This window comes from Thunnus thynnus, chromosome 6, assembly GCF_963924715.1.
Source record: "Thunnus thynnus chromosome 6, fThuThy2.1, whole genome shotgun sequence".
Taxonomy (NCBI): Eukaryota; Metazoa; Chordata; class Actinopteri; order Scombriformes; family Scombridae; genus Thunnus; species Thunnus thynnus.
In genome coordinates this window covers 35099086-35117869 of record NC_089522.1, presented here as the reverse complement: position 1 = coordinate 35117869, position 18784 = coordinate 35099086, and the positions used below count along the sequence as shown (strand labels likewise).

Genomic DNA, 18784 nt, shown 5'->3' with positions numbered 1-18784 from the left:
CTCCATTGAAAACCACACATCAATCATAACAAAGTGTCTAAATCCATTGCATTATTTAAAACCTGGACAAAGTCTACTCTGCCTGTGTGCTGCTCTTGCGTGTGTGTGTCTATTCTGTATTGTTGCCGCTGTGCGAGTGTGTGTCCCTCGGCTCCACCTCCAGGGTTGGGCGTCCGGCCTTCGTCTATACCAGCTATTTCAACTTTCACCACTGAGGGAGACTCACACGTCAGCAAAAGCAAACATTCGGTCACAACATAGCAAACCCACTGAATTGCATCATATTTAACACACTGTTGAGCACACAAAAGACTCGACTCAAACATCAGCCAGTCTCTTCTCTCTTCTCCCGTCTTGGGCCAAAGCCTCCGTTCGACAGAAAACTGAACCTTTTTGCTCAAATTTCAAATTCACTATGACCATGGGTGGACCTTTTTCATCTTCACACCAGCAGTTTTTTGCACCTTTCTTACTATTTTACTCATAGTTACCCTTGCACCAATGTGTATAACTGCAGATATTATTTTTGTTCTCTTAAATCAAGGCAGACTTGCATTATAACTTTTATTCTCATATTTTCTCTGTCTTATTCTACTTTAGCTTATTTCATTATATTCTCTTAACTCTTCAATAACTATTTTAATTGTATTAAATGTCATTTTATACTGTTTCTTTTGCACTTTGACTCAAGACTTTTAATGTTTTAGTACAGCACATTGAGTTGCCTTGTTGTTGAAATGTGCTGCACAAAACAATGCACCTGAACGCCTGAATTTCCCTTTTTTATTTTCTTATACACAAGACAATATACTGCACACACACACACACACACACACACACACACACACACACACACACACACACACATTTTATTCTACTTTACTACTTTTTCCTGTTTTTTTGTCTTCTTTTTATTTTATATTTTTTCTTCTTATACTTTTTCTTTTTCTTTTTTTTGAGACATATCTCACTTTGACAGCTTGGTCTTTTCCAAACGATTATCATTTTAAGAACCGACAAATCATTTAAGAATCAGAGAATCTCTTCCTTTGGGATCCTCACTACAGCGTTTGACTGAATCACTCAGTAATTTCAGTAGGTCGTCACTTCGAAGCAAACCTCTGTGTGAATTCCTTCATTTCATTTCATGTTTCTCTGAGATCCTGTCAGCGGGCCAGCGTCGGACTCAGCAGCCTCCAGCACTCCGTCTTCTCACCCTTTTGATGGGGAGGTATGGAGTTTGTCAGCCGATCCCAGACCGGCCGCCTGTGCACAGTTTTCCCTTCAGCCGATGAGCCGCTGGCCCACGTTACTGGGATCCCATCCTCGTCACCAGATATTGTGGTGGAAATTTCAGATGAATTCACAGAGAGCAAGCTGTCTTTCAGAGTTTTATTGCAATATCCAGAGTACACATTTGCAAATGCGGATCTCCTAGTTTGCCAGTATAAGGCAGTAGCCTAAATGAGCCACTGGGTGTCACTGTCGCGCTGTCTATTTCCCTGAGAATTTAGCAATGATCACTGTTTGTCCCTTACAGCACACCGTATTCCTGAAATTCAATTTTTTTTAAAGTTTCCTTTCACTATTTCATAAGTCAGCAGTGTTGATTAGTGATGGGAGGAACGAGGCTTTCTGAAACAGTGAATCATATGAAGCAATTGTGTTGAAAATGGTTCAGTTTCCAAGCATTTGATACAGTTTAAATGGCGACATCTGCTGTGCGACTTTGACGTTGCTTTTATATGTAAGGATTCAGGGTGAGACGTCATAACAGGCAAAATATAAGTGAACTCACTGCAGTCATCTGTTTGATGTTTTCTGTCATATTTTATTCAATAAAAGTTATTTACCAAAAACTGTCTCAGTGTGTGGATGTATAAATATATATGGAGATAATAAGTCATTTATTAATAAGGTTTATAGTAACCCCTTATTACTTTTATAAACTGTTTGATGAATTAGGGACAGTAAGCTCTGTAACAGATTTATATTATAACAGGCTTTAAACAGTGAGATGACATAAAGGAATAAAACTGTCTGCATTACTTTGCTGTAATCAGGAAAATGATTGTTCTACTGAAAAAAGAAATTAAGAAACGTGGGGGATTTTCATTTGTATGGGCAGGGGTTTAAATATTTTCATTCAAAAACAGTCATTTCCACAGAACTGGGCTTCAGTCTGCTCCTCTTCTTGCTCACTATCTCTCCAGCTTTGGAGACGACCTGTTCACATGACACCGATGTTGCTGGCATGTAAAGGTTCCTTAAACATTATTGGAGATAGACAAGCACCCGCTCAGCCATCAGCCCCTATGATTCAACCAACACACTCGCAGTCTCACACATGTGCACATCACACTCCAGATACGTATGTGACGTAACGAAGCTTTGTTGTGATGGTGTTAAGTCTCACCCTTGGTCGGCATTATGGGGCGAACAACAATCCACCATTTACCCAAAGTAAAACTCTAACACCTTTTAAAACAATCAAACCATGGGATTTATTAAGAAAAACAACAAAACTGCAAATGAGTAGTTTTAAGAATGATTAATAATTTGAAGGCACAAATTATGAATCATACAAAGACTTCTCAAAATCCTGCCCCCTGACAGCTCCTGGCCTCTGTAGTTCCCTCCAGTGTGTCAGTCTGTGTAAGTCGTGGATGCTCACAGGTAGAGCGGCAACTAACAATTATTTTCATTATCAATTAATCTGCTGATTATTTTCTCAATTAATCGATTAGTGTTTGGCCCAGTCACGTGTACAGCTTCACTGAAATGTCGTCTAGAAAGTTAATCTTGGTTTTGTGAGGCTAACAGGTCACTGAACACATCATCATATAGAGCATAAGGCTGTCTGCATTACAAGCTCCATGGAGCAAAGTTATTCAATATGACTTTTATGTGTATATATATTTTTTTAGCAGTGGTGGAAGAAGTATTTACATCCTTAATGTAAAAATACTCCGTTACAAGTAAAAGTCCTGCATGAAAAACCTACCGTACATAAAATTATATGGCCTAAGTATTATCAGCATAACGTACTTAAAGTATTGAGGTAAAAGTACTCATTACAGTAACAGTTTATGGTGAATGATTTGTTTACTCTGCACATTTGTTCAGTAATTTTCCCTTTTTGCTATAATTTTGTTTGACCACATCCACAGACAACTACTGACCACAATCTGCAGTTACTGATCTTTATTAACTTCAAGGCAATAATATATCCATTACATTAATAAAGCTTCACTCCTCAATTATTGAACATTTTCATTGATGTAAATGTTGGTATGAATATTAATAAATTCAAAGATACAATAGAGAAAAGAGTAAATGTAATAATCAAAATATCTTTAGTCTATTGACAGAAATATTAATTAAAATGATTCATCTTTCAAATATCTACTTTAGTGAAAAAACTGTTCCATTTCAATTGTTTGAACAAACATTTTGTATTTTAGAAATAGCTTATAAATAATCTGTGAATTGCTGATCATTAAAGTGCCTACAACATGTGAAGATTTGAAAATGTCTGACTTTGATGATCTCTTGTGATAGTATCAAGAAAACACCTGCAGCTGCTGTTCTGAACCAGGCTGACACACACTTTGACATTGATTGTCTTGTTTTAATCACTTATGGAACAATTTAAAAGATGATCATTCTTACAGTTATATACACTCAGCGAGCATTTTATTAGGAACACCAGTGCAATCTAACATACTCCAGTACACCACCACCCACTGTGACCTCAATAATAAACATAAAGTAGAATCTTCACCTTTCTGACATAAACTGAAAATGTATTAACTTCATAATTCAACATCATTCCTACTAATTTATTACAGACTTGTCCTACTCATTCATTTATATTCTACTATACAGTCTTAACATCTTCATCTTCCTTTATGTTCCAGTAATGTGGTTAAATTCTCATTTAAATAAGGTTTTTAATGTTTTGTGGAATTCATTCATCATCTTTTAAAAAAACATCTTAAACACACATATCAGTAACTTCCCAGTAAAGTGGTGACTGTTGGACAACTGGAGTGAGAAATGATGGTTATAAGAAGAGAAAAGAAATATGTACAGTAAATAATATTTCTTTCCTCTTCTCCTTCTTTCTTTTTATTTTGTAGTATCAACATAATATTTTTATTTAATGTAATTCTGTTTATCTCGTCTCTGAGATTCTATGAGATGTGTTTGTGAATGCTTATAGCTTGCTATCTGTTTAATAAAATTCATGCACAGCTGAGTATATGCAGGTAAAAATGTGTTTGTATATATATGAATGTCTTTGTGTGCAGATCAAACCTTTAAAGGATCATTCTGGCAACTTTCTATATTTTTCTTCTTGTCAACAAATCTCATGTTTGGATCCAAACCAACAATGAACTGATCTACTAACAAGTATTGTGTGTGTATCAAAGCCTGGTATATCTTATTCCTGCATTGTTGTCCAGAAACTATAACTATTTTATGCACTAACCAATAAAATAATTTCTAATAAGGTGACAGCATAAAAATACATACAGTATGATCATTATTTGTATAATTTAAAGACCACAAGAAAATATATTTTACACTTTTAAAGGATGAAGGAAAAAATCTTTCATGGAAATAGACGGACCATCTTCTACACAACATTAAAACTCATCTTTCTTTGTCTTCTTCTCGACCTTGTGGAAGACTTTTCCATCGGACTGCTTCCTCCAGCTCAGTTTGACGTCTCCATTCACCCCCTTCTGCTTTAGCCTCTGTTTGAGCTGAGATACAAAAACATTTACTGTCCTGAATATCAGTCACAGACAGTGGTGGAAGGAGTACTCAGACCCTTTACTGAAGTAAAAATACAGCAGTGTCAAAATACTCCATTACAAGTAAAAGTCCTGCATGAAAAACCTATTACAGTAAAAGTACATAAGTATTATGAGCTTGATGTAATTAAAGTATTGCAGTAAAAGTACATAAGTATTATGAGCTTGATGTAGTTAAAGTATTGCAGTAAAAGTACATAAGTATTATGAGCTTGATGTAGTTAAAGTATTGCAGTAAAAGTACATAAGTATTATGAGCTTGATGTAATTAAAGTATTGCAGTAAAATTAGTGGTTTGGTCCCTCTGACTGATATATTATTATATATGACATCATTAGATTATTAATAGTGAAGCATCAGTGTTAGAGCAGCATGTTACTGTTGTAGCTGCTGGAGGTGGAGCTAGTTTACACTACTTTATACTTACTTACTTTCCATCACTGTTCACAGAGAAAACTTTTCAAAAAAGCTCTTGTTCAGTTACATTTTCCTCATCTGGAATCTCTGTTTTAGAAACAACCTGCTTCACACTTTAATATTCATATTTATTACAGTTTAACTTCAGATGATTTATTCTTTCTTCTTTTGACTCTAGTCTGCTTTCAGTAATGATGACACATAAATGTTTTAAAGAGATCAAACATGATCTACCTGCCTCAAGATGTTCTCCATCACAACAGGATCATTCAGATCCAGAGCGGAGTTCTTCTTCAGACTCACTCGCACCACGTGCTTTGAAGCAGGCGCTTTGAAAAACAAACAGGCTTCATCAGCTCACTTTGTCTGCTGAGTGTTGTTTTATTGACACATTTTTCACACCAACATATAAACTGCACAGAAATCAATGTCCCAAACTCAACTTAAACACACACACACACACACACACACACACACACACACACACACACACACACACACACACACAGCGACTAGGGATACGAGTAGGTTCATCTATGTGTCCTACTCGTCTCCATCTGTATACATTGATGTATCGTAAATACATGTCACTAACTTGGCTTCTTCTCCGGAGTTTTTGTGCTTTCTTGTCTTGAAGGAAAATCTGGAGTCTGAGTTGTGGTCCATGGCTGCAGGGATGTTGCAGGGATGGTGGCATTGTCCTGTGGGTGTCCTGCCTCGACATCTTCTCCTGCTATTATTGTTATGATAATTATTAGTCACATCTCTATTATTATTATTATCAGTGTTATTATTATTGTTGTTGTTATTATGCTTCTTTGTGTCTCTCTCTCCCTCCCTCCTTCTTTCTGTCTCAACCCAACCGGTCAAGGCAGATGGCGTCCACCTAGAGTCCGGTTCTGCTTGAGGTTTCTTCCCGTTAAAGGGGAGTTTTCTTTCCTTGCTGCTGTCACAAAGTGCTGCTCATGGGTTAATGTTGGGTCTCTGTAAATTAAAGAGTTCAGTGTAGACCTGCTCTATGTGGAACGTGCCCTGAGATAACTTCTGTCTTCAACACTAAGGCATAATGTGGCTTTGTGATCAAGGGTTGATGTCGAATACCATTAAAATTAAAATATAATTTCTTTACTGAAGTTGAATTAGCTTCCCCTTAGCATTGCAATACGTTAGCCTCAAGTCAAACACTTCGACTCACTCTTGCTGAATAATTTTCATTATTATATATATATTTGATTATTTATAGGTCGTATTATTCTTATTATTCTTATTCTTATTCTTATTATTATTATTATTATCTTATGCTTCATCATGTATACTCCAGATTTTAGTTACTAATAAATATCTTAATTTATCCTAAAAGTGGTTGGTTGTATTCTTTTAGCAACAGTTGACAGAGCTTCTTACACTCTGGTGATAGAAAGCAATTCCAAAAGAGTATGTCTCTCTCAAGTGGCTCAAGACTCAAACTGAGGGATTCACAGCATCATAGCACAGAGTCTGCTCTCCTGAGGGTGACAAATGACTCGCTCCTGTCCCTAGACTCAGGAAATCACACTCTTTTAATTGTTTTAGATCTATCTGCTGCCTTCGGCACAGTTGACCACTCCGTCCTCTTGGACCGCCTTCAGTATGTTGTTGGCATTCAGGGGCCCTTCTGTGGTTTGCCTCCTACCTCCAGGACAGATCAGCATCTATTAAAATTGATAATGTGTCCTCTTCCTCTGCATCTATCACATGTGGAGCACCACAAGGTTCCATATTAGGCCCTATTCTATTTTCCATTTACATACTTCCTCTGGGGTCTATTTATAGAAAAAGTAATATATCTCTTACCATTGCTATGCAGATGACACCCAGCTGTACCTCCCCCTCAGTCCTGCTGATCCGAGCTGTTTTAACTCCTGCTGAGCTGCATTGAGGATGTAAAATCCTGGATGGCAAAAAGCTTCCTGCAGCTAAACCAGGATAAAACTGAGGCCCTAATTTTCAGACTTTTGCAAAACCTCAGTAAATACTCTTGTGCCTCTAAAATTGAATGTTAACTTCCACTCAAGAAATCTCAGCATTATCTTTGATTCTGGTTTAAAATTTGATGAACAAATGAAGTCCGTTGTCAGCAGCAGCTTCTTCCATCTTAGATCACTTATAAAACTAAAATCATTTCTGTCTGTTAAGGATTTAGAGACCATGGTAGATGCTTTTATCTCCTCCTGCACTGACTGCTGTAATTCTCCGTACATAGATAGTACATGGTCAGTCAGCTGGTTCAAAATGCTGCAGTGAGACTCCTCACTGGTACCAAAAACAGAGACCTCATCACTTCTCTACTACTTAGCTAACAAAGCAAATTTGAAGGATCTTTTAATAGCCAGTATGAACAGGTGGGATGATTACAGCGAGGAAAACCTCTTTCACTGTTCATATGGACTCCTGACTGCTGGTTTAAGACACACTGGAAATATTGTGAACCATCCTTTAAAGGCTAACTGAATCATGGCTTACCTTTGTAGCAAACAAATGCTTTCTTCACATCACAGGTCCAGTCCTCCCATTGTCCAGAACGGCCAAAGTTTGCTGCCACACAATTCTCATTGCCGCTATTAGGTTGTGATGGAAGCCAGTACCTAAAGGAGGAGTTGCTTCCATCAGACCACTTCCAGGAGTCTCTGAAGAGGCCGATCCAGACTTGTTGTCCTGCAGATATCAGATCCTTCACCTTCTGGTTCTCTTCTTCATTTCTTACACTGGCCAGGTCTGTGTAGTGCTCTCTGCAGTGGCTCTGGGCTTCAGTCCATGTCATGATAGTGTTGATGAGGACAAATGTCACATTTGACCCTGAAAATAGACCACAGTGAAAAACTGTGTAGAAGTGACATACAGTTTTCCCGGGTCTTGGTAGCCTACAGCTACAGACATTTGTTGCATGTCGTTCCCCTCTTACTACCCCTGTTTCCTGTCTGTTACTTACATTAGTGAATAATGAATAATGCCAGTTTCTGTAGCAGTTTCTGTGTCATTATAAATCCACTGAGAACCACTTCAATAAAAGAATGCATTCATTAAAATAATAATTAAAGACACTGACATCTTAAGAAATATTAATGAGTATTTTTAACAGCCTCTTCACATGTCTACACTTCACTCTTTAGATGTTCTGTATATATCCAGTGGTGGAAACTAACTGAATACAGTCACTTAAGTACTGTACAAGTACAATTTTGAGTTGATGATTGTGTTTATTACTATTTTTGAATGATAAATCTCAGTATGGAGCTGCATACATATGAATATGCAAGCACACATTCATCCATAAAGACACATCAGAGCCACTTTGCCTCCTTTTCTTACCCCTTTCGACTGAGGCAATGACGTGGGATAAACTTGTGTTAATGGTGGAGCTGAATGGGTCAACAGGCTTCATATAAACTGGCTTCATGACTCAACTTCACACCTTGAATTGAACACAGGGCTCACATTTATGTGCTTTTTATGTAACGGATTATTTAGGCCCAAATCAAGAGGAAACTGAAGAGTAACTTCAGAAGAACAAACCATTAGTTATAACTCTCACCTCTGACATCAGAGCAGACTGCACGAAAAGATGCGGTACAATCCTCATCGTTCCATTGTCCACCATCATACATCTGTGCACAGTATTCTGCACTGAGATAGTTGGCTGGTTGCCCAGGGTACCATTTTCTGAACTCAGCCTCCCCGAGTTTATAGAAATGTCTGTCTGACAGCGACCACCTCCAGCTGTTCACATCATTGTACAATCCTATTCAGAATCCCTGAAAGTAAGATTCTATTGTGTTATACAGCATTTGTCCTTGTTCAGCTTATAGGATGATTCACAATGTTTCCAGTGTGTTAAACCAGCAGTCAGGAGTCCATATGAACAGTGAAAGAGGTTTTCCTCGATGTAATCATTCCTCCTGTTCATACTGGCTATTAAAAGATCCTTCAAATGTGCCTTCAAGTGATGGAGACCAAAATCCACAGTGTGTCCACACAGTCATTTAAAAGTCTGTGTGAAGCTTCTATTCAGCTTCAGCAGTCTGAGTTAGTCATATCAAGTGGATATCTGACACATTTACAGTCTTTTTAGCATCAAATTCCCTCTTTGTGTTTCCTTGGACAGTGTTTCCCTGTTGAGCTGCAGGTGGAAGTATAGTAACAAAAAGAGGAACTTTGGCACTAAAAAGACTGTAACGTTGAAAGATATCTACTTGATGTGACTCATTTGGACGCTGAAGCTTCATATTAGCTTCAGATAAACTTTAAATACATTTTTGCACAGAAGGAGGACTGTGGATTTTGTCCCCCATCACTTCCATTGTAAGGTCATTATGAAGGGATCTTCTAATGGTCAGTATGAAGAGGAGGAATGATTACAGCAAGAAAAACATGTTTCACTGTTTATTTGGGCTCCTGACTGTTGTTTTAAGACAGTTATAAAAAAATGCGAATCCGTCCTTTAAAGCTGATCAATACTTTTGCATAAAATTTCCATTCACACTCTGACTTTAAGAGGAGATTTTACCTAAAGTAACTGATACATTTTTACTTGCTTGTGCTATAAATTCAGTAATTAAATGGTACATAATAATATAATAGTTATTACAATTATTAAAATAATAATGGTGGTGAAAGTGATGATAATTATTGTTACACAGTACCAGGTTTGGACACACCTTCCTATTGATTGGTACTATTTATACATATTCATTATTACTGTTTTTATTTAATTTAATTTCTTATTAAACTTTAAATTCTTACTTCTTTGTTTAAGTTGTCTGCTCTTTTTTCCTGTACATCAAAGGAGCTTTATGACAAAATGTATTATTCTTATTCTTTTCATATTATTACAATATGAAATTAAAAACATTTTTGCAAATATTGTGTCTTTGTTGTCCAGTTTCCTGATATTTTTACATATATTGCACATTTTGCTTTTTAATATTTCTCCCACATAAAGTCCCACTTAAAAACAAACTCATTGGGCCATATTTACTGAGAAAGTGGAACATTTGTACTAAAATGTTCATCACAGCCTGAAGAAAATGTACTAAAGCAGCAGCTCAGCGTGTGTGACAGTCACACCTCTCACCTACATACTGTCATTGTCAAAAATGTAAATGAAAGAGAGACAGAGTAGATAGTAGAGAAAAGTGAATTCACATAGCTGTATTCCGGGTAGACCATTTTGCTTAAATCTGCCGTGTTGTTCAGGATCGTCACATCCTCCATGTTGTCTATGGTGGCCAGGTCAGTGTAATTGTCTCTGCAGTAACTCTGTGCTTCAGTCATGGTCTTTGGCTCATAAACAGAGTGGTACTGACGTTGAGCGTATGATGAGACGGCACACAGCACTGTGATGACAGACATGCACAATGATTAGATCTGGCCTAAAATGACTTTTCATTTCAGTGTATTCATGTGTGTCATTGTTTTTTGGCAGTAAAAATTATGGATGTGAACTTCCAATATGGATGTGATGAACATAAAAAAGTTAAACTATCATTTTGCATTTCATATATATATATGAATATATAAATATAAATATACATATATAAAAAACACTTGCCTGATGCAGCTGTGATGCTGAGAAGAACTTTCTCCATCATCGTCTGTTTCTTTCTGCTTCTCTCTTTTAGTCTGTGACTGTTGATATGCAGTTATAGATGATATATTAATCTCTTACAATACTTCACCTTCATTTGCTTCATGCAATGTGGTCATGGTGTTTGTTATTTTCTTATCAGGCAATGTTTCACAATGGCCCATTATGTAGGTCTGTAGGAGAGATCTGAGGTGTCAGCGAGCTCTGGGACCCATGGGACAGCCAAGGAAATGGAGGAGAAGGCTGAGAATAAGCACCCGGTGAGGGGTCTTTCGTTTGTTTTGAGTTGTCTTTCTTTTATTTTTTCAGGTTTCATTACATAGGAGTCTACTGACGTAAGTGATTGTTGTCCAGGTATTAGTCATACCCCATGTATTTCCATGGAAATGGAGATAACACAGACAAAAAGTTTTTTATTTTTAGAGCAAACTGCCTCACAATATATATATATATAAATTCCATTTATATATTTTATTTTGTTGGTAAATGTTGTACCAACAATGTATAAATGTTGTATAATCGCAATATTATGTTGCTTAATTATCTGCACTGTGTCCTGTGGGCTCCGTCCAACCCAACAATCGGTCGGGTTCAAAGAATCCTGAAAAGAAATGAAAACAGGTACATGGGCCAAACCTCCCTTCCCTCAATTGACAAAGAGAAGGGTAAAAGACCACCATGTCTAACTATTCTAACTATCAGTACCAAGAAAGAAAAACCCTCAAAGGCTGGTTGAGGGGAAATATCTCCTGAGGCACTCAGACATCTGTCTAAAGTAAGCACTAATATACATAAAGCAGGGTGACCAGTATGGATGATGCAAACATGATTACAATATAAAAAAGAAAAACAAGAAATAAAGTTGATGAACAACAACTGAGTAATTTTAATCAGGAATAAATCATAATATTTTAAGCAGATCTGAATTTACTTTCACCTCAGGTCTTCTGGTTATGGTAACATTAGCTCTGAGATATTAGCAAAAAAAACGCTACCCACTAATTAAAGCACTTAAAACTGGCATTTTAAGGCCTATAATCAACGTTAAGAATATAAGGTAAAGACAGCAAAATTTCGTTGACTTGAAAACATAGTAAAAATGAAAACACTTTAATACAAAGTTCAACTCCAAACATACAGTCACTGTTACATTGTTTTCATTATGTTCTGTTCTCTAAAGTAATATTGCAAAACACTGTCTTGGCCTAATATATGTTTAAATAAGCAAATAAATAATGAAAATAATCAATACATTTTAAACATAAATGTCGTCATAATGCTGAAGGAGCTCAGTCTGAGGTTGAATCACATTGTAGAGTCTTCAACCCATGTATTTTGCACACAGTAAAGGGTCACCAGCATAGAGAGGTAACTAGCACTTACGACGCATGTTGGTATGGAATCCATCTTTTGATTATCTTTTGATCAGGGATAATGTCTCTTGTGATGTTTCTTTTGTGTCACAATGGTGCTTTGTTCTAGCACTCAAGTTCATGTGTGGAGGATTAGGATGTGTGTGTTTTGAGAATTTATGGGCTCTTACACTCTGGTAATTGACTTACATGGTCCTTCCAGGAGTATGGGGGAAACAGCGCCACCTATGCTGAAGAGGAGAAGTAGGACTTCCCAGAGAAGTCCCTCTAGCTGCTCAAGCCATTGCCACCGACTGTACCCTCGCTTCCATTTTTAAGTAATCACTGTTAATCCGTCCCTGGTTGAGCCCAAATGTAACGCTGTTGTTCATTTTATGGGGGGTGTCAAAGTAGTTTATAGAAGCTTTTCCACTATAGTCAAAAGTGTACAAAATTAATTTAACTCCACAATCTTTTTAACCCTCTTAGCAGAAATAGTCCTTTAAGTTCTTCTTTGAGTACACAGACTTTAAATTGTCCTTGTTCCCAGTAAAAGTGTTTTCTGACCACCAATTCTGTGAGGAACTGGAACACAGTTCTTTGCAGAGATTGCATCCCGTCTTTTGAGTGTGTGTGGCTTCTGGTAACTCTGTCAATTCTATGTGGGTATGTGTGTACCAAATGGTAAAATACCCCTCTTTAAACTCAGTTACTGAAAAAAACTCCTGTGAACGGGTGTTCTTCAAAACAAGTCAGTGCTTTATGTTTCTCTAAATTATTCTCACTTTACACAAACCACTGTATACAAGGTGTGCACAATTACTCGCACCCCCATGGGTAAGTCATATATGTGTTGTAAAGGTAATGAAAGACCAAAGGATTGGCTTATCAATTTAACATACAGAATTCTGGAAGAAATATCATTGTTCCTTTGCTTTGTTAATATGTGTATGTCCTTGAGAGAAAGAATGTACCTTAGGAGGCCCACTCCTTTCTTTCCACCCTGGCTTAGGCCCAAATAAGGTAACATTCTGGGTCTTTGTGTAAACAGAACATGTTAAGGGGTCAAAGGCCACATATAGCTCGGGGCTCTTGGTTTCCTGAGTCCTTGGGAGATGTGGCTCTTGTCTAACATACATGTGCATGTAAATGTATATCTCGTGGCTGTGTGCCATTGGCTGTAATCATATAGGCCGATACATTGACCAATCACAGATCATCTCTCTGTTCCTTGTGCAACTGTAATAGATTAGGTTTGCTCTTTGTTTGTTGAGACGAACTGATGCAAATCTTTGTGCGTTCTGTCTCTTATTGTCTTATTGTACAATAATATTTTTCTAATCTTCAACCCAGCAGTGTTTTGTGTATTATTTCATATGTGTGTTTAGTGTTTTCAGACAATTTCCATGACAGTGTCACATTCAAGTTTCACACAAGGAACAGTTTGTAATAATTCAAGTCTTTGAATGCAGGAGTATCACAGCGTTGCTTAATCAACAGGTACAGCAGGTAATAAAGGTGTTCTCTCAGAGCTCGGGGCACCTCTCTCTGTTCAGTTATCAGGCTCCGAGATGCTCGTTCAATCATTTCAGTGGAACATGTAAAGGATATGGGGACCTCGTTCTGTCAGGAGCTTAACCGAGTGAGGATGTTTCAGCTGCTGTGTTCGTGAACGGCAGGTGAGAAGTCGTCACTTCTCTGACATGTGGCCTCCATTGACTCTCAGCAGGTTTTGAAACCACAGTGAGTGTGATCCTCTTCTCCCTGATATGTGGCAGCCGATGGCTCTTGGTAGGTTTTTAAACCTCAATGAGAGCGGCCCTCACCTTCAGTTACTTCTCTTCCTCATCTGTGAGCAGTATGGGACTCTCTCCTTGAGCCTCCATCACGAGTGGCGGCACCTTTACCCGTTTGCAGTGGCTGGCGTGCACCCATGTGGTTCTCTCTGTGACCTTTACTGCTGAGACGGTAGTGAGGAGAACCTGGTACGGCCCTTTGCACCTGGCCTGGTTCCAACGTTTTCCCCTTTAGTTTATCATAACCCAGTCTCCGGGCTCGAGGTTATATAGGTTGCCTGGCTTCTCCTGAGGAAGGGCTGCTTTCACCTGTGTGTCTGTTACACTACGAACAGAGGACAAGTTTGCACAATACCTCAGCATTTCATCAGTACATTCCTCTGTGCCGGAGAGACTTTGTCCAGCTCAGTCCTGTACCGGCTAATCTGGTCAGGTTTTTTTTATTTCCTTACTGCCCCTCCACTCTGTGGATGGTAGGCACAGAATTGTTTTAGGTCAATTCCCAAATATTCAGACAGTAAAATGATTGCTTTATTCACAACATGTGTGCCATTATCACTACTGATTTTTCTTGGAATTCCTAATCTGGAAATGTTTCTCTTATCAACATCTTTGCCACAGCACTACTGTTTTGCACAGATTAGACTATTTAAAAAAATTGAGTAGTTTGAGAAGCCTTTCGTGTCTGTCAGTGTTCCCCCCTTTCAACACGTGTGTCAACATGTGTATAGAAGGGAAAGAGATAATTTGGGCCTATCAAATACCATCCTGTTTTTCCTCTGGTGTTGTTCTGCTCTGTAAACCTTTGGAATCAGCTGTTGGTGTTCCAGGTGTAGTTGTATCAGGTCAGCACCTGTAAAGAGGAAGTGGTTACGCTGCACGCTTTGCTTTTGCATCTTCTCTTGTATTTCCTGTTGAGACGGAGTCTGTGTTATTTGTATGCGCCTCATATTTGCATATTGCCAGCTCTTCAGGTAACAATACAGCATCCAGTAAATCTGCCTTTATTTTCACAGGCCTCTTCCGTTGGTGAGTAGATCATTAAGTCATCAATCATACTGTTAGAGAGCGCTCCCCTCCATCAGACTCAAACCTGCCAGGTTTTATTTAATGCAGCAGAGAATATTGCCGGACTTTCACAATAACACTGGGCTGATCTGGTCCAGGTGTTCGTCTTTCCTTTAAAGGAGAAGGCAAAACCAGCACTGGAAATCTGTGTGCACAAGAATACTGGAAATGAATTAGCCAAATCAACAACAGAAAACCACTAACTATCTGATGGAACCTGTGATGAGATAAGGTGCATGAGCATATGCTGCTGCGTTCACCGCCTGCAGGTCTTTGTACAAATCTGTTGACTCATCTCAGGAAATATTGATGTTCTGACCTGTGAGGTTTCACATGTAACAATAATTCCTGCTTTCAAGAATGAGTTAAAAACTGGTGTTGCACCCTCTATAGTCTCTGGTTTCAATGGATATTGATCTTTACATGAGCTGTATTCTGATTTGGGTACAATTTCAATTGGTTGCACATGCTTAATCAGACCAACATCATATTTACTTTTAGCCCAGAGAGTTGTAGGAATATCTGTCAGCTCAGGGGAGTCAGCTGTCAACTGAACCATTGTTTTTCTGTGCAGGCCTTCTGTTTGTAAGTGTACACCTCTTTTACCAATGAATGTCATACTGCACGCTGTTCTGCATGCTTTAGATGATTACTGTAATACATAAAAATGTCTATCTGGTTTATCTCCACTGCTGTGCTTCAGTATTAGCATCAATCATGGTCTTAGGTTTTCCCACTACTTTGTTTTGCTCTTTTCTTTTCTTCAGGGAGATGTGAAGTGCTGAGTCATATACTTAAAAAGCTTTTGTCTTTGTTCTTCTGACACTTCTGCTCCTGTCTCACGCATCTCATCTGTCTATTCTTAACCTTTCCTGAACCACTCTAGCTCAGTCTCATCCTGTTCATAAGAAATGTGTGTAGTACAGCATGAGCTTATCTGCTTTATGCACTGCACTTCCTCTGTCTGCATGCTTTTTCCAGCAGTTCTGAGCTGGGCCCTGAGAGTTGCAGGTCCCATCGGGACATGTGCAGTGGCGTGACTCGCCCCAGTTGCACATATTGACCTGGGAAGCCTGATACTCTGGTGACTAACCCTTTTTCTCTATCCCCATCTTCTGTGATTCCAGACAGTGGCGTGGTGTACGATTCTTTTACTGTGATGCTTGTTGCTCTCGCAGCATGAATGTACCCACCACTCAATTTTGGAGGATTTGGAAATTCAGCCTGCTTCATAGCAGAAATAGTAGTCCCAAAAGTCAACCACAAATTTAATTGATTTTTGCCTACTACCTTGAAGGGTCATTTCAAGTGTCAACCTCACAACCACTTATCGACATGATACACCACAGGATCCTGACCAAGCTTCGATATGTGACGAGTTGGGAGTGAGAACGGGCTGCATATTGAGCACTTTTTTATATCTACTGTAATTGTGTGCTTGCTTCATTTTGCTATCTCTGTGCTCACTGTTCTAGGATGATATTTCACAAGCTGTATAACATGACCTAAACCTGTCAATTTGCTAACTGTCACCCTCTTGTCACACCAGATCTTGTTCAATGTGGGTTTACTGGACAACATGATGACAAGAGTGATCGCTTTCCATCTTTGTCTTGTACTGATAAAGCAACAGTGTACCATTCTCTGACAGCATTGCCACTAGCTCCCATTGTTACCAGTATTCTCACACTCATTTATGGAGCTGGAGTGAAATCACATCTCTTAATCAAAGATGCAAGCAGCGTTGAACGGGCCCTTGCGCCTTTGCGCATGTCGAGCCACGACGCAATCGAAGGTCTTCTGTCACGGGCATGTAGATATCCTCAGATCTGGGCTGTTTTCAGACAATGCAAGAAGGTGATAAACATCACTTCCTTTGTCCACTGTTTTGCCTGCTGCCCCTTTGGGGCTCAGGCCCTAATTACTAATTCTGTTGCTTCTGAGTTAACTAATAATCAACTCTCTCTCTCTCTCTCTCTCTCTCTCTCTCTCTCTCTCTCTCTCTCTCTCTCTCTCTCTATATATATATATATACACCCATAATATCAATTAAAAATTAATAATGTAAACTTGTCATTTATAAAGCTTCCAAACTACCTCACATCTCTCCTCTAATTTAAATCTAATAACTACAGAACACCATCCAGTAACTGCTGAACCTTAGAAATCCCTCATGTATGTTGGCAGAACCGGTTTCAGGTGCTATGCAGCTTCTGAACTGCAAACTGCCCTCAAACTCGAGTCTTACATTCACCTTGGAGATTTCAGTGTCATTATGCTTTTAATTTTGATTTTTGTAATTGTTTTCATTAATTCCTTGTTTATTGTGTGGTTACTGTTATTTCTGTCCACTGATTGTGTTCCTGTCTTATGAATGTTTCTTGTTCTCAGGTCTCTTTTTTGGAAAAGAGATCTTAATGTCAATGAGGCTGCCTGATTAAGTAAAAAACTGTGTTAGATGATGGTCTATCACGATCAACGATAATAGATAATAAACTCCATTGAAAACCACACATCAATCATAACAAAGTGTCTAAATCCATTGCATTATTTAAAACCTGGACAAAGTCTACTCTGCCTGTGTGCTGCTCTCGCGTGTGTGTGTCTATTCTGTATTGCTGCCGCTGTGTGAGTGTGTGTCCCTCGGCTCCACCTCCAGGGTTGGGCGTCCGGCCTTCGTCTATACCAGCTATTTCAACTTTCACCACTGAGGGAGACGCACACGTCAGCAAAAGCAAACATTCGGTCACAACATAGCAAACCCACTGAATTGCATCATATTTAACACACTGTTGAGCACACAAAAGACTCGACTCAAACATCAGCCAGTCTCTTCTCTCTTCTCCCGTCTTGGGCCAAAGCCTCCGTTCGACAGAAAACTGAACCTTTTTGCTCAAATTTCAAATTCACTATGACCATGGGTGGACCTTTTTCATCTTCACACCAGCAGTTTTTCACACCTTTATTACTATTTTACTCATAGTGCACCCTTGCACCAATGTGTATAACTGCAGATATTAGATAGATAGGTGCTCAGCTGCACAGAAATCAGCTCAGCTTCTCATTGTTTTCATATTTTTTTTGTTCTCTTAAATCAAGGCAGACTTGCATTATAACTTTTATTCTCATATTTTATCTGTCTTATTCTACTTTAGCTTATTTTATTATATTCTCTTAACTCTTCAATAACTATTTTAATTGTATTAAATGTCATTTTATACTGGTTCTTTTGCACTTTGACACAAGACTTTTAATGTTTTAGTACAGCACATTGAATTGCCTTGTTGTTGAAATGTGCTGCACAAACAATGCACCTGAACGCCTGAATTTCCCTTTTTTATTTTCTTATACACAAGACAATATACTGCACACACACACACACACACACACACACACACACACACACACACACACACACATTTTATTCTACTTTACTACTTTTTCCTGCTTTTTTTGTCTTCTTTTTATTTTCCATTTTTTCTTCTTATACTTTTTCTTTTTCTTTTTTTGAGACATGTCTCACTTTGACAGCTTGGTCTCTTCCAAACGATTATCATTTTAAGAACCGACAAATCATTTAAGAATCAGAGAATCTCTTCCTTTGGGATCCTCACTACAGCGTTTGACTGAATCACTCAGTAATTTCAGTAGGTCGTCACTTCGAAGCAAACCTCTGTGTGAATTCCTTCATTTCATTTCATGTTT

At 38.4% G+C, this 18784-nt stretch overlaps 1 protein-coding gene across 1 annotated transcript; it reads right to left on the bottom strand.

Moving 5' to 3' along the window:
- Positions 1-3255: 3255 nt before the first annotated feature.
- Positions 3256-8984, bottom strand: LOC137185211 (chondrolectin-like). Its single transcript, XM_067593547.1, has 5 exons — positions 8812-8984; positions 7743-8075; positions 5836-5970; positions 5475-5569; positions 3256-4772 (listed from the first exon to the last, which is right to left on the bottom strand). Exons 1-5 carry the CDS (start codon positions 8882-8884, stop codon positions 4653-4655), a joined length of 756 nt encoding a protein of 251 aa, XP_067449648.1. The 5' UTR covers positions 8885-8984; the 3' UTR covers positions 3256-4652.
- Positions 8985-18784: the final 9800 nt, after the last annotated feature.

What these genes read in the sequence shown, in the direction of transcription:
- LOC137185211 (XM_067593547.1), bottom strand. Translation starts at nt 8,884, where the DNA reads ATGTATGATGGTGGACAATGGAACGATGAGGATTGTACCGCATCTTTT. An exon ending in AGTCTGCTCTGATGTCAGAG is followed by an intron (nt 8,076 to 8,811) that starts GTGAGAGTTATA and finishes GTCTATTTTCAG; the next exon opens with GGTCAAATGTGACATTTGTC. An exon ending in AGCATTTGTTTGCTACAAAG is followed by an intron (nt 5,971 to 7,742) that starts GTAAGCCATGAT and finishes CAATAATAGCAG; the next exon opens with GAGAAGATGTCGAGGCAGGA.